This window comes from Papio anubis, chromosome 16, assembly GCF_008728515.1.
Source record: "Papio anubis isolate 15944 chromosome 16, Panubis1.0, whole genome shotgun sequence".
NCBI lineage: Eukaryota > Metazoa > Chordata > Mammalia > Primates > Cercopithecidae > Papio > Papio anubis.
Window position 1 is genome coordinate 77,702,254 of NC_044991.1, and position 20,963 is coordinate 77,723,216.

The window sequence follows — 20,963 nt, forward strand, 5'->3', positions numbered from 1 at the left end:
CACCACCACGCCCGGTTACTTTTTTTTTTTTTTTTTGGTAGAAACCGGGTTTCACCATGTTGGTCAGGCTGGTCTGGGACTCCTGACCTCAGCTGATCCACCTGCCTCGGCCTCCCAAAGTGCTAGGATTACAGGTGTGAGCCACTGCACCCAGCCCTTTTTTTTTTTTTTTTTTTTTAAGACAGGGTCTCGCTCTGTCACCCAAGGTGGAGTGCAGTGGCGCCAAAACAGCTCACTGCAGCTTCCACCTCCTGGGCTCAGGTGATCATCCTGCCTCAGTCCCCAGCAGCTGGGCCCCACCACACCGGCTAATTTTTTAACTTTTAGTAGTGACGAGTTCTCATTATGTTACCCAGGCTGGTCTGGAACTCCTGGCCTCAAGGCATCCGCCTGCCTCTGCCTCCCAAAGTGCTGGGATTACAGACATAAGCCACCGCTCCTGGGCTCCTATGATTTTTATTTAACATAACGCACCGTGGAATTTGTGCTCTGCTTAGTTCAGTCTGAGCAGGAGTTCCTTGATACTCTGGGAAACACTTAAAATCCTTCCATCGCTATCCATTCATTCCTGCAGCACCCAAGTGGAAATTCTGCATTTCAGACAGGGACACTACCCTTAGAGAGTAGTGGGTTCCCCAGCAGCGTGGTGAAACATGACACTGAGTTTCATGAAAAGAGGGCAGACATCTGGCCAGAGCTGGGAGGCAGGAAATAGAGCACGGTGCCCTCCGCCCATACTCCAGCTTGGATTACCGAGGCCGGGGCCCAGGCCCTGCAGGAAAGGAGGTGCATGACTACTTTAAGGCCACTCACTCTGTGACTCAACGGGCCGGGTGGAGGCTGGAACTCAAGGCCCTCCCGGGCCTGGAGAGCCCACGCGCCGTGGGCAGGGCTCCCGGGGTCGCCTAGGCAACGGGCGGGCGCCACGCCCGAGCCCAGAGCCCCGGAGCGGAGGAGGGAGCGCGCGCAATTAGATATCTCGCGGTGCTGGGGCCACTTCTCCTAGCACCTCCCCCGGCTCCTCCCCGCGGAAGTGCTTGTCGACATTTTCGATCGCTGATTGGTTCTTCTGCTCGGGGGCGGAGCCCCTGGCAGGCGCGGTGCGTAGTTCCGGCTGCCGGTTGACATGAAGAAGCCGCGGCGGCTAGGGCGGCGGTAGCGGCAGGAGTTGGTGCTTGCAGCGGGCCTCAGGGCTAAGAGCGCGACGCGGCCTAGAGCGGCAGACTGCGCAGTGGGCCGAGAAGGAGGCGCAGCAGCCGCCCTGGCCGGTCATGGAGATGGAAAAGGAGTTCGAGCAGATCGACAAGTCCGGGAGCTGGGCGGCCATTTACCAGGTGCGGGAGCGCCCCGGAGCGTGGCGGGCCCTTCGCTTAGGCCGCTTGAACATCCCCTCAGACCCCCAGACTCCAGACTCCCTCTGGGTCTTGTCCTCTGCCTTGCTCCTCCTGCTTGAGGATTCGATGGGACAGCGACGCACTGCGTCCCCCCCCCCTTTTGTCCCCGGGGTGGGCCTGTTTCTCGCCGCAGCCTCGGAGCCCCCTTCGATCCCCCACCTCCCTCCTGTTCTGCAGCCCGGGTGATCTCTCAAGCCGGGGATCGCCTGTCTGTGCTCAACGCGAATCCCTCGCACCCCGACCCCGCCCCCTGCCTGTCCACTCTTTGTCCCCTGGGTTGATTTAGCACCCCCACTGTTTCCTTTTCTGGACTGGACCACCTCAGACTCTCTTCCTTTGTCTCCCTGGGGAAAAAGGTTACTCCCCCCCTCCCTCCTTCACATTTCCTTTTCCCCTAGTCTCAGTGTGCGTCGAGTCCCAGGGATGACAGTCCCCTTCCCCCTTTCTGTTCATTCATTTATTGGATAGGAGTTGGCGAGCTTATTCTGTGCTAGGCACCGCTTAGGCATTGGAGATGGTGTTTGCTTAACAGGACAGGCAAGATGCTAGCCTTAGTGGAGCATAGAGTCGAATAGGGCAATCAAACACAAAAGCAAATAATTTCAGATAGAGACAAGTGCTGTGAAGAGAACGAATTCCTAACGGGGTACAGGGTGACTGCATAGAAAGCCTGCTACCTTAGAGAAGGGGATCAGGGAAGGCCTGTCAAAGGAAGAGACATTTGCTTTGTGAGCTGAACCAAAAGGAGCAGAAAACCATGATAATATGGGGCTAAAGAACCTTCTAGCCAGGAGGCCTGCGGTACCCACTCCATTGGGGCCATGATATTATCCTTTCAGGCAGGGAATCAGGAAGGTTAACGTTTTAACCCTCTCTAAAATAGCATCTTTCCTCAGTGAGCAGCTTAGTCTTTGGTCATGGCAGAGATGACCTTGTCTTAGGAGTCTTCATCTCCTTGTGTGTTAAAAAGTTAGGAAAGTAGGATTTCTCATAGATCTGTAAAACAAATAGTTAAAAACACAAAGAGCTCTTCCTTTCACAAGCAGCTAAATCCTCTGAAGAAAATACATACTCCCAATTAAATGTCATTGCGGGGGTTGTGAAGATATACTAAAACCACACTTGCACAGTATCTTAAGCGATATACAGAATAGAGAGATTTTGTTACTTGTGTAAAGGGAGACGGCAGTTGATTCTGGTTTCAGCTTATAGGCTCAAAAGGCAAATTGTGAGATCCATCAGCTGTAGTATTAAAATCTATTTTGAGCACTGCTTAGAAAGGAAAAAAGGTTTAAGCAGTTCTTTGGTATGCTTGACTAACAAAAGCCTTTTTTTGGCAGCCTTGATTTTCATGTGGATTTACATCAAGCTTATTTGACAGGACTCTTTTTATTTGAACTGTAGTGTGTATATTAGTTTCTGCTAGACTAATATTTCTAACCACTGTAATCTATATACTAATAAGTATGATTGATCAGTATATAAAATTTGTATGCCATATCTGGTCTCTGAATTAGTTGAATGAATTCCACAAGTGACTTTGAGAATGTGTAGACAAATTTTCTGCATCAGTTTAATGCAGTAGAGTCTAAAGTGGCTTTAAATGAAAATTGTTGATCTGAAGTGTTGGAGTTGATTATGATACATCCCATCACAGTGGAAGCATTGTGGAGAAGTCTTTTCCACTGAAACTGACTGAGTTGACAACAAGAAATACGTATTGTAACTTAGTTCTTAGTTGAATTTTATTTCTTACAATTTAAAGCCAGAGTGGGCTGACCTGTCACCCAAGCATTGTTAAAACTGTATTAAGCATGCAACTAGCATGGAGTGTGTCAGTCTTCAATTCATTTCCTTCATTATTCATAAGTTTTTCTGCCATAAGTAAACTCCACAAGTTAGTCAAGGTGTTGAGATTTTCCCTGTTTCTTAATGATTGCCACATTCCCGGAGGTAGTTTCTTTTGGTCTTGGAGAATTGTCACGGAGGGCTTTTCTCACCTCCACTGTATGGGTATTTTTCTTTACTAGAATCTTGAAATCAGAAGCTTTTCTCCTTTCTAAGTGTAAAAGTAGCTCTTTGTCATACAACTGTAGGGTTTTCTGAAACAGTTCAAATGACCTTGAGTCTAAAGTGGCTGACTTTCCAAGGTGTGTATCAGTTTACCAAAACCATTATTTTTCAGGGATTCAAAGAAATGTGTTTACAATTGATAGAAAATGGAAGTTTAAAAAATTAATATTTTATAGATGTCGAAATGAGGGCAGCCTTATACAAAGTCATACTTTGAGCTTGCCTAGCCTATTGTGATTAGAGAAATAATGTAATTTTTGCTTACAACTTGGTAAACAGGTCAGTTATTCTAACTTATTTTCTAATTAGAACAAAAAGACGTAAAAACTTGAAAACTATTGGGGAAAGAATCAAGAGTGAAGAGGACTTTTGAGTGCTGAGGAATGTGGTGGCTTAGAAAACAAATTTTCAGGCAGAGATTCTTTGCTAGGTCAATTTGATAAAGTGAGCATAACCGTATTTTTAATGAATAGCATAGATGCTAATAAGCATCTAGGTCTATAAAAAGTCAGCTTTGATAGTGTATATAGATGACTTTAAAGACATTGTTTTCTAGCATTTAAGCACTTTCGGATCATCCTGTTGCTAGATTGGGCCTAGCTGTCTAAGAGGAGAGAGCGAGCCCAGATGAGGAAAATAGATTGGTTTTACTGAGCTAGAATGAGAGGAGAGAGGGTTGAGTGAATGAAAAGACTAGCTCATGTGCTGCCCTCCATCTGTAGTTTAAGAGGGGTTGGGTCCGGTGTTTTGCTTGTTTTCTCATCTGTAAATTCTTTGATTCTCTGACACCATTCACTATATTTCAGTGTGAATGATTTGATTGTTTCAGAGAAAGGGGACTGCAATAGTAGCTTGTGACATGAAGGCAAGATTTATTCATGTTAGAGGCAGGCTTTGTAAAATGGGCCACTCTTCCAGTTGACATTTGTTTTTATAGCTGTTTTCATTATGAAATACAATCTAATGCCGGACTAGGTTAAAACTGTGTAACAATAATTCACTAAAATTCCTTACTGATATACAGCTTATGTTGTTATATTCCAAAAAGATGAATATTAAAATTTGCCAATAACGTTTACTTAAATACCATTTTCTTCAGAGGAAAAAAAAAAACTATTTTATGCAAAGGAGAAAGACCTACACACTATGACTCACTTCACTTAAAAAAAAAAAAGACAACGGAAATGACATGGAGAGACTGGGAAGTTCTAGTCATCTTGAGTGACCCATTAGATCTAAATGTTCTTGTTTAACCCTGGTTTGAGTGAACTAAATTTAGGTGTCTGATCAGTACTTTGGAAATGGTGTAAATACCTTTGTAATTGTCTGGACTGATATTAAATTAACTGGGAACACAAGTAGAAATAGTGAAGGGAAGAACTTTTTGCTATTGTTATTTGACATCACTGGCATTTTTATAGGAATACTTTGATGTTTTTGGAAGTAAGTAAACCATACCAGATGGTTCCAAAAAGTCAGTTGGGGGGTAATGGTAATGCCACTTTTTCTTAGCCTGAAGTTATCTGCCATTGCTTCTCCTCCATTTTGCATTTTATCATGAATAGCTCCTCAAAACCTATTAAAATACCTAGTATTGAATAATGTAATTGAATGAGTACTGAATTTCACAGTAGAAATGAATAAGAAATTTCCTGTGGAGGTTTTTTGACTTAGCTACTGAAATAATGGCCTTTTCTTTTGTGATTCTTTCCCTTTTCTCTTTGTTAAAGAAAACTGTCCTCTGATCTTGTAGATTACAGAATCCTTTTGGCAATTTTTGTTCCTAGCAGTGCTTTTTCTTTCTTTCTTTTTAAAAATAGAGATGGGGTTTTGCTGTGTTGCCCAGGTTGGTCTTGAACTCCTGGCTTTAAGCGATCCTCCCACCTTGGCCTCCCGAAGTTGGGATTGCAGGCGTGGGCCACCATGCCTGGCTTACAGGTACTTTCTCTGAGGCCTGCTTGAGCCTATATATATTTTGCACAATTTGACATTCCTCCCTACAGTGTTTATGCTGATTTGTTTCTGGTAACAACTACTACTGGCAAATAGGCTGGGCATGTTGCTTTATGCTGCCCTTGTTCAGGAAAATTGGAATTCTAGCTGGGTCATTGTTCCCAGACGATGTAGTTTGGCACCAGCCATTCCATGTTCACATTTTGAGTATCCAGAAGGGTTGGGGACTTTGGAGTAGTTGATGATTCCCTCTGCCACATTTCATTGGTTGGTTACTATGGCATCCTTTCCACCACGCTAGTAGTCTAGGTTCTCAGATGTTGCTTATGAGCCTGCAATGGTTTCTAGTTTCACACTGCAGAAATGAGTGAAACCGGTTACCCGTTAATATGGTCCCATCATCACTAGAGTAATTAATTGTTCTAAAACCAGACCTGAGCCTGTCACTCCTCTGTGTAACTACTTCTGATTCTTTCATAACGCTTGTAAAGTCCAAACTCCTCCTTAGCATGGCAGCCAGCTTCCAGTCCTTGCCTCCCATGTGGCTTCCATTCTAGCCAGACAAGAAAAGGCAGCGTTCTCCAAACTCATCCTCACCCTTCATTCCTCTATACCTTTGCTAAGTACTTTGTTGAGGATGCCTCTCCCATTCAGTCTAGCTTGCGTCTTCCAGCTCAAATGTGTGCTTCCTTGCACCGGAGTTTTACTCCATCACCTGTGTATTTTCATACAAGCTGGCACATATCTCTTCTAAAGTCCTGCTGTCATTGTAGCTACGTCTGTAAAATTTTTAAAAAAATTTTTATAAAGTCAAGGTCTCACTATATTGCCCAGGCTGGTCTCAAACTCCTGGGCTCAAGCAAACCTCCTGCTTTGGCCTCCCAAAGTGCTGGGATCATAGGTATGAGACACTGTGCCCGCTGTAGCTGCTACTTTATATCCCAGGTCTATCTCCAGTGGAGCCCAAGCTTCCGGAGGCCACCTGTTCTATCTTTCTCATTCATCTCGAAGTCCTCTGCTCCTGGCACAGAGTAGGTACCTAACAGAAGTTGGGATTGAATTGGTGGTCAGTACTTTGCTAGCCTGATGGTATAAAGATGTACAAAACATGGTTCCTGGCTCCCACTCTAGGGGGGCAATGATGGAGACTAATAGATTAGCCCACATTAGTACCAATAGCAGAGGTCACTCTGGGAGAAAGTCCTAGCACATTTTGAATCATGGCCTAATGAGGTAATTTAGTATTGCCTGCTGTAGTGGCTTTGGAAGAAAGGCTGGCATTCTTATCCAGTAGAAGCTGATACCACTGATTTGTTTCACAGAAGCTTTAAATGTAACAATAAATTTGTACTTGGCCTACGGTGAACTTTACAGGCAACTTGGAGGTAATATGTTTGTCTCTCTAAGAATTGTTGAATTCCTCTGCCGTCATCACTCCTCACTGGTTCTCACAAGCCTTCTAGCGGGCTTTTGCATGTGGTTGGTTCGTAAAATATTTTTTGATTTTGGGATATAAAATATAGTTCGCCATAAAATAGCGACCGTTACCAAGTCTTTGATTTTTTTTTTTTCCGAACTATAAATGGTAATGACACTTTTTGGCCTTTGATCAGACCACCCTTAGGGCCAAGAGAGTAGTTTCATGTTTTGCTTTTTCTAGTGTCCCCTGTGTCTGGGTATAGTTGTAGTCTCAGCTGTCATACTAACAGTGCTGAGTGAGTCCCTTACTTTCTTTGGGTTTTGATTTCTCCCTTTGTCAAAGTGATCCTGGACTAACAGATCGTTAAGTTCAGGTCAAGTAATAAAAATCTTTAATGTACTCACAAATAGAATTTAATGTTCCTGAATACTCCTTGTAAACACTGCAGCGGTTACTCAGTTTGGTAAGGTGTGGGTGGGTACGATTAGGCTCAAAAATTTATAGGAGGTTTGTGAGTATAGTTAACAACTCAAAAGAATGGGGTGTTTTTTCCCAAGGGGCATGAAACGTTTTTGATAAATGGAGTTCATTTGACTTAGTAATGTGGGAAAATGAGTAGCCCTGACACGGACGCTGTCCCTTTGCAGTTTTTCTCTCAAGTAGCAATTGGGTGGCTTTTCCTGTAAAAGATAGAGGAACTGATTCTTGAGAATTTACGAAAGCTTCAACCCTAACTAGGTACGCAAAGAATAGCTGCCCTTTATGTTGTAATTTTAGGAGGAAACCTAAATCTGGTCAGTTTCATTTGAATAATATGATAGTTGACACATCTGCTATATTTGAGAAGAAAGTACCTAAGTCTCCAGGATTTTAGAAATAATGCTTTACTTTGTGTAGAAATGGTCTTCAGAGTTTACTAACTGGTGCCCTCTCCTTTTTCAAAGCAGCTTGACATAATCATGAGTATCTTGCTGACAGCTTGTAAATTTTGATTGTATGAAAACTGGAAACAAGTCCATTTCACATGGAAGATTCCCTCCTGCCCTGAAACAACCAAAGAAAACTGTAGCCATCAAATCTATTGATGTCTGTGCTTTGGTACAAGTCACACTACAAATAAAATAATACCAAGTACTTATAAATGATTTTCAGTCCTTTTAAAATTTATTTTTTTAATACTTTTTTTTTTTTTTTGAGATAGGGTCTTGCTCTGTCATCCAGGCTGGAGTGCAGTGGCACAATCTTGGCTCACTGCAACCTCCACCTCCTGGGTTCAAGTGATCCTCGCACCTCAGCCTCCCAAGTAGCTGGGACTATGGGCATGTGCCATCACGGCCAGCTAACTTTTGTATTTTTTTTGGAGTAGAGATGGGATTTTGCTGTGTTGCCCAGGCTGGTTTTGAACTCCTGGGCTTAAGCCATCTGTCTGCCCCAGGCTCCCAAAGTGTTGGAATTACAGGCTGAGCCGCTGTGCCCGGCCCAATCCTTTTTTTAAGAGACAATTGGGTGACATGGTTCGATATACTGAATGCTTATGGTTTTACCAAGGCAGTAAGGTTTTATGGATACCCTATGGTAATTAGATAGAATTAGTGCTCTGAAGTCAGCTCTGTAATATGGACTCAGAGTAAACATGGCAAAGGGACACTTAAGGTCTACATTTTCTCTGAGAAATAAACATATTCTTTACTACTCTGAATCTAGTGCTGGAAAATTCTAAATCCTTCTTGAGGATTAACCACTTGTTGAAGTAAAGTTTTGGGCCCCAAGTAGGCTTGTGTCCCTGTCTCCTTGTCTTTACTTTTCAGATGTTTCTTCCTAGAGACTGAGGTATGTTTTACTTTCACAGATGAAGAAGGAAGCCTCGGCTGTGTTTGTGGCTTTTGTGGGTGAGCAACGTCATTCGCAAAGATAAGATGAGCATAGCAAAACTAGGTCTTCAAAATAATTTAAAAAAATTTCTTAATGATTAGAAAAGGAAAACTCTTCCCTTATCTCTGTTAAGAAATGTTTTTTGACATTTTTTCTTTCTTAATGGATCTTTTATTGGCACATCTCTTCCTTTTGCAGAATCTTACTTAAAAGTCACCACGTTAAATTATAGCAAACAGCTTAGCTAATTTTTATTCAGATGGGCACTGGTTACAGGATTGTACACTATTGCGAATTTCTTACAGGAAAGTGAACATCAAGTAATTACTTCAAATAGAGTTCTCTTACAAACATGGGTTACTTAAAAATATCTAAGGATGAAGTCACTTCTGAATATAACTTCACTCGAGAACGAATAAGCAAACTGCATTTAGCATAACGTGGTAAATTAGCTTTAATTCTCCTTGATGGTTGAATATTTGTCACTGTCAACTACTGTTTTACTTTTCAAATAGTCAGGACTTAGTTTGCTTCTGTAAGGATAAAGGGAAAATACGCCTTCACTGAGTCATAAATATTTTTGTGGCTAACTTTTGCATAGAGAAAAGCGGCCTCTAAGAAGGTACCCTGTGAATTTTTTTTCGGGCCTGGGGAGGGAATATCATTTTTTGGTTTGTTGTTGTTGTCATTGTTTTGCTTTGTTGTTTTTTACTCTGATCTGAACTGTATCTTGACAGGACTTTTGAGTTAAGAGCATTACTATTATTGTTCTCCACTACCTGGACACTGCCTCCCTGTTGCCAGAGTGTTAAGGATCATCCTCCGAGGTGGGGTGAGGCAGAATGGGGCCAAGATCAGGAAGTTACATTAAGCTACATCAGGTTTATACAAGCACAGAACCAAATTTTTGGAGCAGTCCCCAGCGTGCAAGCTGGTTTAGCCACACCTAAGAGTTGCTCTTGAACATTCCTTGAGAATCCACATCCCTAGAATGCTGGGTTTTAATGGGCCCTTTTATGTACCTATCATGGTATCATTTCTGAGCATTTCTAAATATTCCTTCATGCCTTACTGACAGTTTTTCTTGGATAAATCTTAGGAATATTGGTGCCATTATCAGTATTTTGTTTGTCCTGTTCACACCACAAATAACTACCCAGGTCTGCTACTTGCCCCTATTTCTCTACCTGCTGATGAAAATGCTTTTGAAAGTTTGAGTAACAATGTTGGAGTGTGCACAGTGGTATTGGTAGGTTCTGTTCTCATCCTCAACCACTTGTTTTCATCCTTTGTGAGCTTGAAGTGTCTCCAAAAAATTTATCACAAAACTTACCAGACATAGTTAATACACTCAGAGAGAGAATCACTGAAAAAGTAGATGTAGTTTAACAAACTCAGTGACTTTTTTCCCCCAAGATTATATATTTGTCAACTAAGCCTCATTTTGCAACTTGTTCCACTACTCGAATGGTGACAAACTTTTGGTTTCCCAATAGACTTGGAAGATGTTGCTTTTGAAAGTAGGAAATAGATGGCTTTAGAAGATGGAAGAATACTTTGGTTTGAAGTGGGAGTGTGGTATGTCCTTAGCTGTCTGTGAAATGCAGCTGGAGATGGGTGTGGGCCTTCATCTTCATTTCCCATCTTCAGTTTGAGGAGGTAGTTACCTTTCTAACCACTTAAGAACTGCATGGTACATGCTCTTTTATTTACAGTGCAAAACTGAGCTCCCGTGGTTTCCCTGGTGCTTGCTCTCCTTCACATTAATACAATGTCATTGTCTGGCAATGTTTACGTGCCAGGGTCCATGTTAGAAGGAGGAAAGGGTAGAGCTAAAGTTAAAGGGCGCAGCTGGCCTCCCACCTTTGGTTTTGTAAGTGCCTTTAAAGTTTGATTTTTGTAGGTTGATCATAAGGAAGTGATAAGTATGTTAAGTTATTTGCGGTTTTAGCTAATTTTAGTCTCTTTTTACAGCTTGCTTTGTATCCTTTGCCATTAAAACATGCTTTCTAGAAAGACAACTTTTGAATGTAGGACACAGTCTATATTCTATACTTGGCTACATTTCAAAAAATATTTTCTCAGTACTTTGGAAGTTGGACAGTTTGAAGCATAGTGACAGTATTTAAAAATCTTTGATTCCGGCCAGGCGCGGTGGCTCACGCCTGTAATCCCAGCACTTTGGGAGCGGAGGTGGGTGGATCACTTGAGGTCGGGAGTTCAAGACTGGCCTGACCAACATGATGAAACCCTATCTCTACTAAAAATACAAAATTAGCTGAGCATGGTGGTGCATGCCTGTAATCCCAGCTACTTGGGAGGCTGAGGCAGGAGAATCACTTGAACCTGGGAGACAGAGGTTGCCGGGAGCTGAGATCGCACCATTGCACTCCAGCCTGTGCAACAAGAGTGAAACTCCATCTCAAAAAAAAAAAAAAAAAAAAAAACCTTGATTCCTTTGCTTTGTGACACTTCTACTTTTCCAGCAAGTAAATTCTTTCATACAGGTATGGAATTCTTGTTCCAAGCCAGTGGTTAAAAAGGCACAGTTGATATTAGAGGATTTTTAAAAGATTTTGACCATGCCTGCAATGTATAGAAGCAAGACTCTGCTGGGCTGTGTGTAGGAAACCTTCCCCAGCCTGTGCCCTTAGTTGATAGAACATTTTGCTCCTAAGGGTAGGTGCCTGTATCTGTCTCCAGTGTTGGTTAGTTTCACACAGAACAGTTGTGTTTCAGAGCTTTAGTCTCAAGCTGCCCTGGTCGCCTGAAGCAGCCACCCTGAACATGGGCACTACTCACAGGAGGGGACATGTGAGGTCATGGAAGAAGACGACTCAGGACACCGGGTTTGGATTGTGACTCTGCCTTTGACTGTTGTGGGATTTTGAGGAGTTACATACAAGATCTGTAAAATGTAGTCATTAGACTAGACAGCTATATAGCATTACCTGGGTCTCACATTCTACAAAGACACGGTCACAGGAGGAGACCAGAGCGTGGGGTGATCTTTCTGGAAAAAATGGCCTACTCATGCGGGATTTGGTAGCATTATGTGGCTGTTCCTGATCCCCCGATCTAAAAGTGGGACAGAACTTTAAAATTTCATACTAACTCAAATTAAAACTTAAAAAAAACCATTATTTCCTTAAAAATAATAAAATGCCCTGTTGGGGCATAAACCACATTATATTTTAAAATTCCTGAATGCCACATGGATGAATGTAGTTCCTTTTGAAATTCTTCTTTTGTCTAAAGAGGAATGTTGGATTTTGTAATTGGACTAAAAAATCTTCCATTTGTGAGAGAAACACACACAGTCTGTGGCATGTTCTACCCTTGTTCAGGATAAAACCCACTAATAGCTAACATTTATTGAATTCTGCGTTGTGCCTCAGGCACTGTGCAAAGTCCTTTACATGAAGCGCTATTTATTATATACTATCAATTGGTCTATAATAGCAGGAAATGTTTTAGGAGGACAGTGAGGTCTCAGGCCCTCAGTCTTCTCCTGTGTCCTGGATTCAACTTCACAATAGCACTGTGGCAGTGTGGCCATTGCTTCAGCTTCTAAATACATGGCTGTGAAGAAAGACAGGGGATTGTACTAAGCCTCCCCGATTTATTAGGACATAGGAAGAGAGAGTTTGTAGTTTTTGACCTTTGCCTAGTTTTCTAACCTCTTACCTAGATGTCACAAATTGGCCACTGACAGTCATATTTTGCTTGCTTCACACAATGTTTTTTAAAAAAGAGAAGAGTTTAATTTGTGCCATTGTTTATAAATGAATCAGGAGAAATGACATGCAACTCTGGATTCTGGCCTCTTTCGAAAAATCTGAAAATCACACCATCTGATCCTACACTGGCAGTGGTCTGCTGGACTGAGGGACACAACTCCTTTTGGATGGACATTTGTGTGTTCCAGAGTTTACCACAGTCCCACAGTGGGTCACGCTGTCCTTGTCGGTGTGCACTACCTAGCACTTGAGTTTGCAACCCCTACCCCAAGCTGGGTTTTCTCGTCAAGCTTGATGTTAATGTTATGTGATGCTTGGCCTTGTGTAGGTATTTGGTGTATTATCGTTCAATAAAATTGAAGCAAAGGGCTAAAGGGTTGGTGGCCTAAGGGAGTGCCCTTGACCGTAAAGTCCAGGATAAAATCGTTGGCCAGGTGCTCCTTCCCTTCCCGCTCTTCCTCTTTTCTCTTTATCCTCAGCCCCCTTCTGCTATTTTGAGGAAGTTAGAAGCCACCACCATTTTTTCCCACCTCAGGCAACTGAGTGTGGCTGTATTTCTGTCGCATGTTCAGTTGTTTCCAGGAACTATTTTTGATGACCAACTTGAAGTTAAATTGGGTGGGCCTAATGGGAGCTGATAAAAGAATGACTTGCCCAAATATGCTTGCACCGAGATGGCTACGAAGTAAGGTTTTTAATGACTTGTTTTGTGACTTGGTCAGGAGTGATACGATTTGTCATGTGTCCAGCTTCCTGACTAGATGGTTGCTCTACCTTGTCCTCATAGCCGTAAGAAAAGAAAATCCATACACAGGTTGCAGGGAGGAATGTATCTTGTTGAAGGTCTCTCCCTTTTAGCAACAGAAGTACATATTATGTTGTAGGACATGCTTTTTCTTTGATCCTTCTTGAACACCTGTTACTCTATAGAGGTATGTCGTGTATGGCAAATTAGAACAAGCAATAGATAAGGATGATTCTTTACCATTATAACCCAGTCCAGGTCTTTGTCCTAAGTTTTGTATCTTTCTCCAAAGGGAAAGGTATTTGTTTTTGTTTATTTATTTATTTATGAGACAGAGTTTTGCTCTTGTTGCCCAGGCTGGAGTGCAATGGCGCGATTTCGGCTCATGGCAACATCCGTCTCCTGAGTTCAAGTAATTCTTCTGCCTCAGCCTCCCGAGTAGCTGGGATTACAGGTGCCTGCCACCATCCCGGCTAATTTTTTTTTTTTTTTTTTTTTTGGTATTTTTAGTAGAGATGGGGTTTCATCATGTTGGCCAGGCTGGTCTTGAACTCCTGACCATCCGCCTCGGCCTCCCAAAGTGTTGGGATTACAGGCATCAGCCACCGCGCCCGGCCAGGTATTTTTAATCTCTATGCCTTACTGTCTCAGATCAGGAGGATTTGGTGATTTATTGAATGTGGGGGAAGGGGAAGAAAAGGAAATGGAAGGAATGTTCCAGATTAGGGAAATAGATAGCTAGATGAAAGATGCAGCCCCTCACCAAGGTGGGGACACAGGAAAAGGAACAGGTGTGCAAAGAAGATGGTGATCTGGTTGTGAACATGTTGGTAGAGGATGTCCAGGGGAAGCATCTGGTAGGTGGTGGGGTGTTTAAATATAGAACATTCGGAGAATGCTCCGAAGCTTCAGAGAACCCTTCCCAAAAGGACAAAACCAGCTCAGTGTTTTAGCACTCTGGGATAATATGGCATGACAGCATGGCTGCTTTATACTTTTTTGTGTATGTGAAATTAAAACCATTCCGGACCAATTTCTCTGTGAAGTTTTTTGTCCATCTTTCATTTGCTTTTCTACTCTAGATTGTAAGCTCCTTGCAGCCAGTGTCCAACGATTCAGTCATTCAACAAATAATACATGAACAACTACTAGGTACCAGGCTGTGTGCTGGGCAGTCGGGATATGTGGTGAGGAAGAAAAACTTGGTACCTGCCCTTAGGAAGTTCAGTAGTCCAGCAGACAAAGTGTCTGCATAAAGATAATCCCAGTTTACGGTGATAAGAACTCTTACAGGCTTAGGCTCCAGGTGCTGTGGGGATACTCAGGAAAGGGTATCTAATTGGGATTGGGAACAGGCAAAACAAATAAAGGAAAGTGTATAAAGATAGTATCTAGTTGAAGTTCTGAAGGACAAGGAGGAGTGAGCCTGTATGTTCTCTGAGTCCCTCCCTAATCTGGGATTGACTTCTTGTCCGTCTCTGTTCATATTAAGTGTCACCTAGGCTTGAAAGGATGAGATCATATTTCACTTCCTTCCTCTTTGGTCTTAACCTTTCTCTGCTACCCCCTCACACAATGCATATGCATTATTCTCTTATTGTATATATTTTTCCTCTCTTCCTTTTTATGTTTCCTCTGCCATTACTTTTAACCTTGACTGCCATATGGCCTCTAAATGCTTCCAGAAGGGTAGCCTAGTGGAGGTTATTCCATCATGACCTTGAGCTCATGAGACCAGATAGTGAAGGCATCTGTGTAGGTGTCTTCTCCAGGAGGATAATATTTGTTTCATTGTAAATTTTGTAGCCCTAGAACACCAACAACAGTGCACTGTAATTAGTAGGCAGGCAGTACAGTATTCATTGAAGTGAAGTGATAACTTTTATCCAAGTATGTCTGCAGATAATCTTTGATTTGTACAAAAAAACCAGAATTATATTTTAATATATAAAGATTTTTTAAAAGAATCTTCAAATTTTAGCCTTCCCACTAGGAATATATTGAAAATATGTGCCTAGCTCACTGACTTGCAGCCGACACTATGAGAATAAAGGTCTCATTTAGTTGTTGTGAATTTCAAGGGATATTTTCAATAATGTTGGCTGGTTTATCCCATTATGTGGTCATCTTTTTTTTTTTTGAGACGGAGTTTCACTCTGTCACCCAGGCTGGAGTGCAGTGGCGCGATCTCAACTCACTGCAACCTCCACCTCCCGGGTTCAAGTGATTCTGCTGCCTCAGCCTCCTGAGTAGCTGGGATTACAGGCGCCTGCCACTACACCCAGCTAATTTTTGCTATTTTTAGTAGAGACAGGGTTTCACCATGTTGGTCAGGCTGGTCTCGAACTCCTGACCTCATGATCCGCCCACCTCGGCCTCCCAAATTTCTGGGATTACAGGCATGAGCCACTGCACCTGGCCTATGTAGTCTTATTAGCAATTCTCAGTACATAGATAGCTTTGAGTGATTCTTTCAAGTCAAGCACCTTATTTAAAAAATTCAAGTGTACTGATAATTATCTTTTAAATGGCTAAGTGATAAGACTGAATTTTTAGGCATTGTAACACTTCAGATATGATCACAGATATTTTTGTGGTTACTTAAGTTTATTTATTTATTTATTTTTGAGATAGAGTTTTGCTCTTGTTGCCCAGGCTGGAGTGCAATTGTGCGATCTCGGCTCACTGCAACCTCCGCCTCCCAGGTTCAAGCAATTCTCCTGTCTCGGCCTCCTGACTAGCTGGGATTACAGGCACCTGCCACTACGCCCTGCTAATTTTTGGTATTTGTAATAGAGACAGGGTTTCACCATGTTGGTCAGGGTGGTCTCGCACTCCTGACCTCAGGCGATCCGCCCACCTCGGCCTCCCAAAGTGCTAGGATTACAGATGTGAGCCCCTGCGCCCGGCCTGGTTACTTAAATTTACATACAAAAATTATATTGAGTAATTCTGAATGATTTCCTGATTGCTCCCCGTTTTCTATTCACACATGTATTAAATTCTTCCCTTGCCATATAGAAGCAGTCCCTATGCCATCTATGCCACATAGATAGCAGAACTAGCTGTCTGCAAACCATTGAAGTTGTGAAAACGTCTCCCCTTTTTTCCTATTCCTAATTCTAGCTGTGAGGATTATATATAGAAGTAGTCCTGGATTTGATTTTTTTTTTTTTAATAGTTGTTGACTACAAATCATTTAAACATCTGAATGGGGAAAGGTTTTCCTTAAAAATGGATGACAAAGGAGAATAAAAAGGTACTTTGACTATTTTTTTGAATGGTGAGGAGATTTTTTTTCTCTTTCTATTTTCTTTTGGAGTCATTTGTGTGTCAGAGAGTGGATACCATGGAACATATGTGACAGAAGTAGATGTATGGGGTAAAAAACCCATAGTTCATAAACTCCTTGATAGAATCACTGAAGTGTGCATTATATGGCCACACTATCACAGGGGGAGGCAGCGGTTTTGAAGAAAGGGATGAGTAATAATGAGTGATAAAAAGGCATCCTGGTTAGAAGTCTGAACTCTGGAGAAGACCCCAGTTTGTTGATTATGCTTTTGTTTTCTGATTTGCTGAGAAGAGTGAAAATGCCTGGGGGGTGTGGGGGAGCACATAGAGGGGGTGTGTGTGTGTATGTATTTGTATGCATATATATCTTAGGAGTTAAGCTTTCTAGTCAATAAATTGCCATAGTGGGGAATTGCTTACTTGCTTACCTTCTGTTTTTGTATTTAATTTTATTTTTAATGATTTTTTTTTTGGTTGGGTACAGGGTCTTACCATGTTGTCCAGGCTGGTCTTGAACTCCTAAGCTTGAGTGAGCCTCCCACCTCGGACTCCCAAAATGCTGGGATTACAGGTGTGAGCCACCATGCCCAGCTTAGTTGTATTTTAAATGGACCCCTTTGCAGCACTCCCTAGTCCCCTTAGTTTACTGGCTCACAACCTATCTTTCCATTTCAAGGCTCTGTCACCCCTGGCCCATGTCAGTGCATTTGGGCAGCCCACCCAGCATCATCACCTCCTGTCCCAGGGAACTTCCTGTTCCTCTCTTCCAGCTATTTCCCTCCCTGGCTGTTGAGGTCGTCTCTACCTTTCACCTATTGTTAAGCTCAGACCTTCTGCTCTCTAGTTACAGCCTCTGTGCTTCCATGTTCCCTCGCTCAGTCACTTTCTTTAGTTTGGGTTTTCTCCTTCATTCAGATTTCCAGCTGTTTCTCCCTTCCCGCCACCGCAGCCTCCTCACTTCCCTCCTTCTGCAGTGGAGACTGTGGTCAGTCACTTTAGATGCTGCCTCTCCACTGTACTTGTGGCCATCTTCTTACCTACCACCTCTAGCCCTAGAGCAGGCTCCGTACCTGCCTTTGTCTTCCTGGGCCCAGGCTCCTAAGTGCTGCTGGGAAAAAAATCTCCCAGTATTGAGCCCCTAGAAATCCAGTCTTTAATCTCCAATCTGTCTCCCTCGGCATCTGGCCATCAGCTCTAAAGCTTACCTGTCATCCTTCCCACCTCATTTCTCTCACAGGGGAAAAGGAGCCTTTGCTCCTTGTCTGAGGCAACCTTCAGTCTGCGCTCCTGACCCCTTCCCATCTTGCCTGTTCAAGGCATCTTGCAATAAGGGGTTGGTGACTCTCTGAGGAATGGATTCCAGGCCCTCCCAATTATCATCTTTTGTATGCCAGTTCAACATTCTCAGCTTCCTCCAGCCGAGACTGCCCCTGCAGCCGCTATTTTTTACTCTCCTCCAGTTGAAATTTTTGAAGTAAATAGGTCACTGTGCCCATCGTTCATCTTCCAGTCACTCTGTGTTTATCTTCCAGGGAAGTGAGGCTCTATGCTACCAAGCCACTGAAATAATTCTTTTTCTTTCTTTCTTTCTTTTTTTTTTTCCCCCAGACAGAGTCTTGCTCTGTCGCCCAGGCTGGAGTGCAGTGCCACAGTCTTGGCTCACTGCAACCTCCGCCTCCCGGCTTCAAGCAATTCTCCTGCCTCAGCCCCCCGAGTAGCTGGGACTACAGGTGCCTGCCATCATGCCCGACTAATTTTTTGTATTTTTGGTAGAGATGGCGCTTCACCATGTTGGCCAGGCTTGTTGACCTTGTTGGCATGTTGACCACGTTGGCCAGGCTAGCCCCAAGTGATCTGCCCACATCAGACTCCCAAAGTACTAGGATTACAGGTGTGAGCCACCGCACCTGGCCTGAAATAATTCTTGACAAGATCTGCTTCCTTGTTGCTAATACAGTGGATAGTTTGCATCCTAATTTTAATGCAGTTCAGTGTGGCAGACCTGTGTTTGCTTATTGAATATTCTCTTCCCTGTTTTAATAACTCTATTTTTTCCTTTTCTTTTATATCTCCTGCTTCTCTAGCTAATCCTAGACCTCACTTGTCGGTGTCTTCTCTGTTCCTCAACTTGAGGAGTTCCTACAGGATTTACCCCATCTGCTGCTTTCATTTAGCCCTTTTGTTCTTTTTGAGCCATCTCATTCACTCACCCAGGAAGTGGCACTGGCCCTTGAATTCAGAGTGTGCACATATCCACCGTGCACTCTGGGACAGCCGTCAGAGGCACTTTGTTCCTGAAGTTGTGGTGGTCTTTGCCTCTCATGGAGCCTTGCATATGCTGTTTCCTCTGCCTGGAATATCCTGCCTTCTACTTAACTGATTCTTGTTCTTCTTTCCAGTCACATTTTGCACATTTCTTTTGGGATGCTTTCTCTGATTTCCCCTTTCCACAGGTCCAAGTTAGGAGCCTTGTCTAGGTCCTCCCATGGCCCTCTGAAGGCCTCCTTTCATACCACCATGTCTGAGTATACTGTAATAACACACATTGCTCTGTAATAGTCTGTTTACTTACCTATTGCCAAATAATCTATCAAATCTCATAAACGGCGGGACTGCTTTTGTTCTAGTGTACCTGTTAGTACCCAATATAGTGTTTGGCATATAGAAAATACCTGATAAGGCCAGTCGCAGTGGCTCACTCCTGTAATCCCAGCATTTTGGGAGGCTGAGGCGGGCAGATCACTTGAGGTCAGGAGTTCAAGACTAGCCTGGCCAACATGATGAAACCCTGTCTCTACTAAAAATACAAAAATTAGCCAGGCATGGTGGTGGACGCTTGTAGTCCCAGCTTCTTAGGAGACTGAGGCAGGAGAATCACTTGAACTGGGAAGGCTGAGGTTGCAGTGAGCTGAGATCACTTCACTGCAATCCAGCCTGAGTGACAGAGCGAGACTCCATCTAAAAAAAAAAAAAAGTAAATACCCAATAAGTAGTTCCTGAATGAATAGGTAAGAATGGTATTTAGAAGGTTCATGAATTGGAAACTGTGGTTGATAGGGAGGCTTTGAGTTTATGGTATTGTATTGAACCATGTGTTACTTACCCAAGATCAATTTACATTTTACACTTTGTTTTTTCTGTCCCTTTTTATATTCATTTTCTGTATGTGGTGTTTTTCCCCTGTGAGATTGTATACTATTTCTGATTGAGAACTATGTGTAAATGCTTGGTAGCTCCCTCACGGTGCCTTGCATGGAATTGGACTGAATTTCAGTGGATCTAATCCCAGTTATGTTAATGCTCGATGGGGCTAAGTCTCATCTCGAAGCAGTTCATGTCTTCATCAGCTGGCCCTGCCTCCATGCCCTGCACAGACCATGCCACTCTGGAGAGCTGGTTTCCCTGTGGCTTATTAGTCTTGTGTTCCAGTGTGCTGGCCAAGTATGAGAGACGTCGGTAGTATGAGAGAGTCTCTCTCATTCAAACTTCGTAGGTTTGGTAGCTGGGACTGACCAGTGCTGATTGGAAATAGAGGCATTTATTAAAAGCCGGAGATTTTTCAACTTGCAGGAAGCAAAGCTCTTTTTAGCATATGATTTTGTGGTGGGTTTGGTAGTCCAATATAAAAGTAAAAACTGGATGACAATGGGAGGAGCATGCTTGGGTCTCCAAAGATCATTTTTCCTAAGTAATTTGTCTTTAGACTTTTATTGGTTTGGAATTTCCTGAGATTTTGATCTTGTCAGAAAGTTTATGGCAAAAGTTCTGAGCAGGTGACACTTTTGCATCTGAAACCAAATCATTGTTTTTAACTTTTTTCTTAATATATTATCCTTAGTTCGGCCCTGCAGATTATTCTTTTATTTGTGGATCTCAACTTTCCCCCCATCTCCTGGATCTTTATGAAATGAATGGTATTATTTGAATAGAGAAGGAAGGTATAAAAATAAACTTAGTCAAAAACTTGTTCTTGACTAGGCAAGTTGGGCTTTATAGCTTGGAGCTGATGACATGTCTATTCTTGTGGAAAAGGGATTTTTAGGGTTGGTTTGGCTTCTTGTTATATTTGATTTATTATTAGTATTATCATTATTTTTGAGACAGAGTCTCACTCTGTCGCCCAGGCTGGTGTGCAGTGGCTCAATCTCGGCTCATTGCAACCTCCGCCTCGCAGGTTCAAGCGATTCTCGTGCCTCAGCCTCTGGAGTAGCCGGGATTACAGGCATGCACCACTACACTGGGCTGATATTTGTATTTTTAGTAGAGACAGGGTTTTACCATGTTGTCTAGGCTGGTCTTGAACTCCCAACCTCAGGTGATCCGCCCACCTTGGCCTCCCAAAGTGCTGGGATTCACCCAGGCTGGAGTGCAGTGGCACAGTCACAACTCACTGCAGCCTTAACCTCTTGGGCTTGAATGATCCTCCTGCCTCAGCCTCCCAAGCAGCTGAGACTACAGGCATGTACCCCTGT

General features: G+C 43.0%; 1 protein-coding gene across 2 annotated transcripts in view; it reads left to right on the forward strand.

The window, feature by feature from the left end:
• The first annotated feature begins 747 nt into the window (after positions 1-747).
• PTPN1 (protein tyrosine phosphatase non-receptor type 1) overlaps positions 748-20,963 on the forward strand; it is a 73,903-nt gene continuing 53,687 nt past the window's right edge. For both annotated transcript variants that reach the window (XM_003904618.4, XM_021920938.2), the window contains exon 1: positions 748-1,334. In XM_003904618.4, coding sequence (XP_003904667.1) covers positions 1,272-1,334 — 63 coding nt within the window. In that variant the 5' untranslated portion in view covers positions 748-1,271. The remainder of the gene's footprint in view (positions 1,335-20,963) is intronic.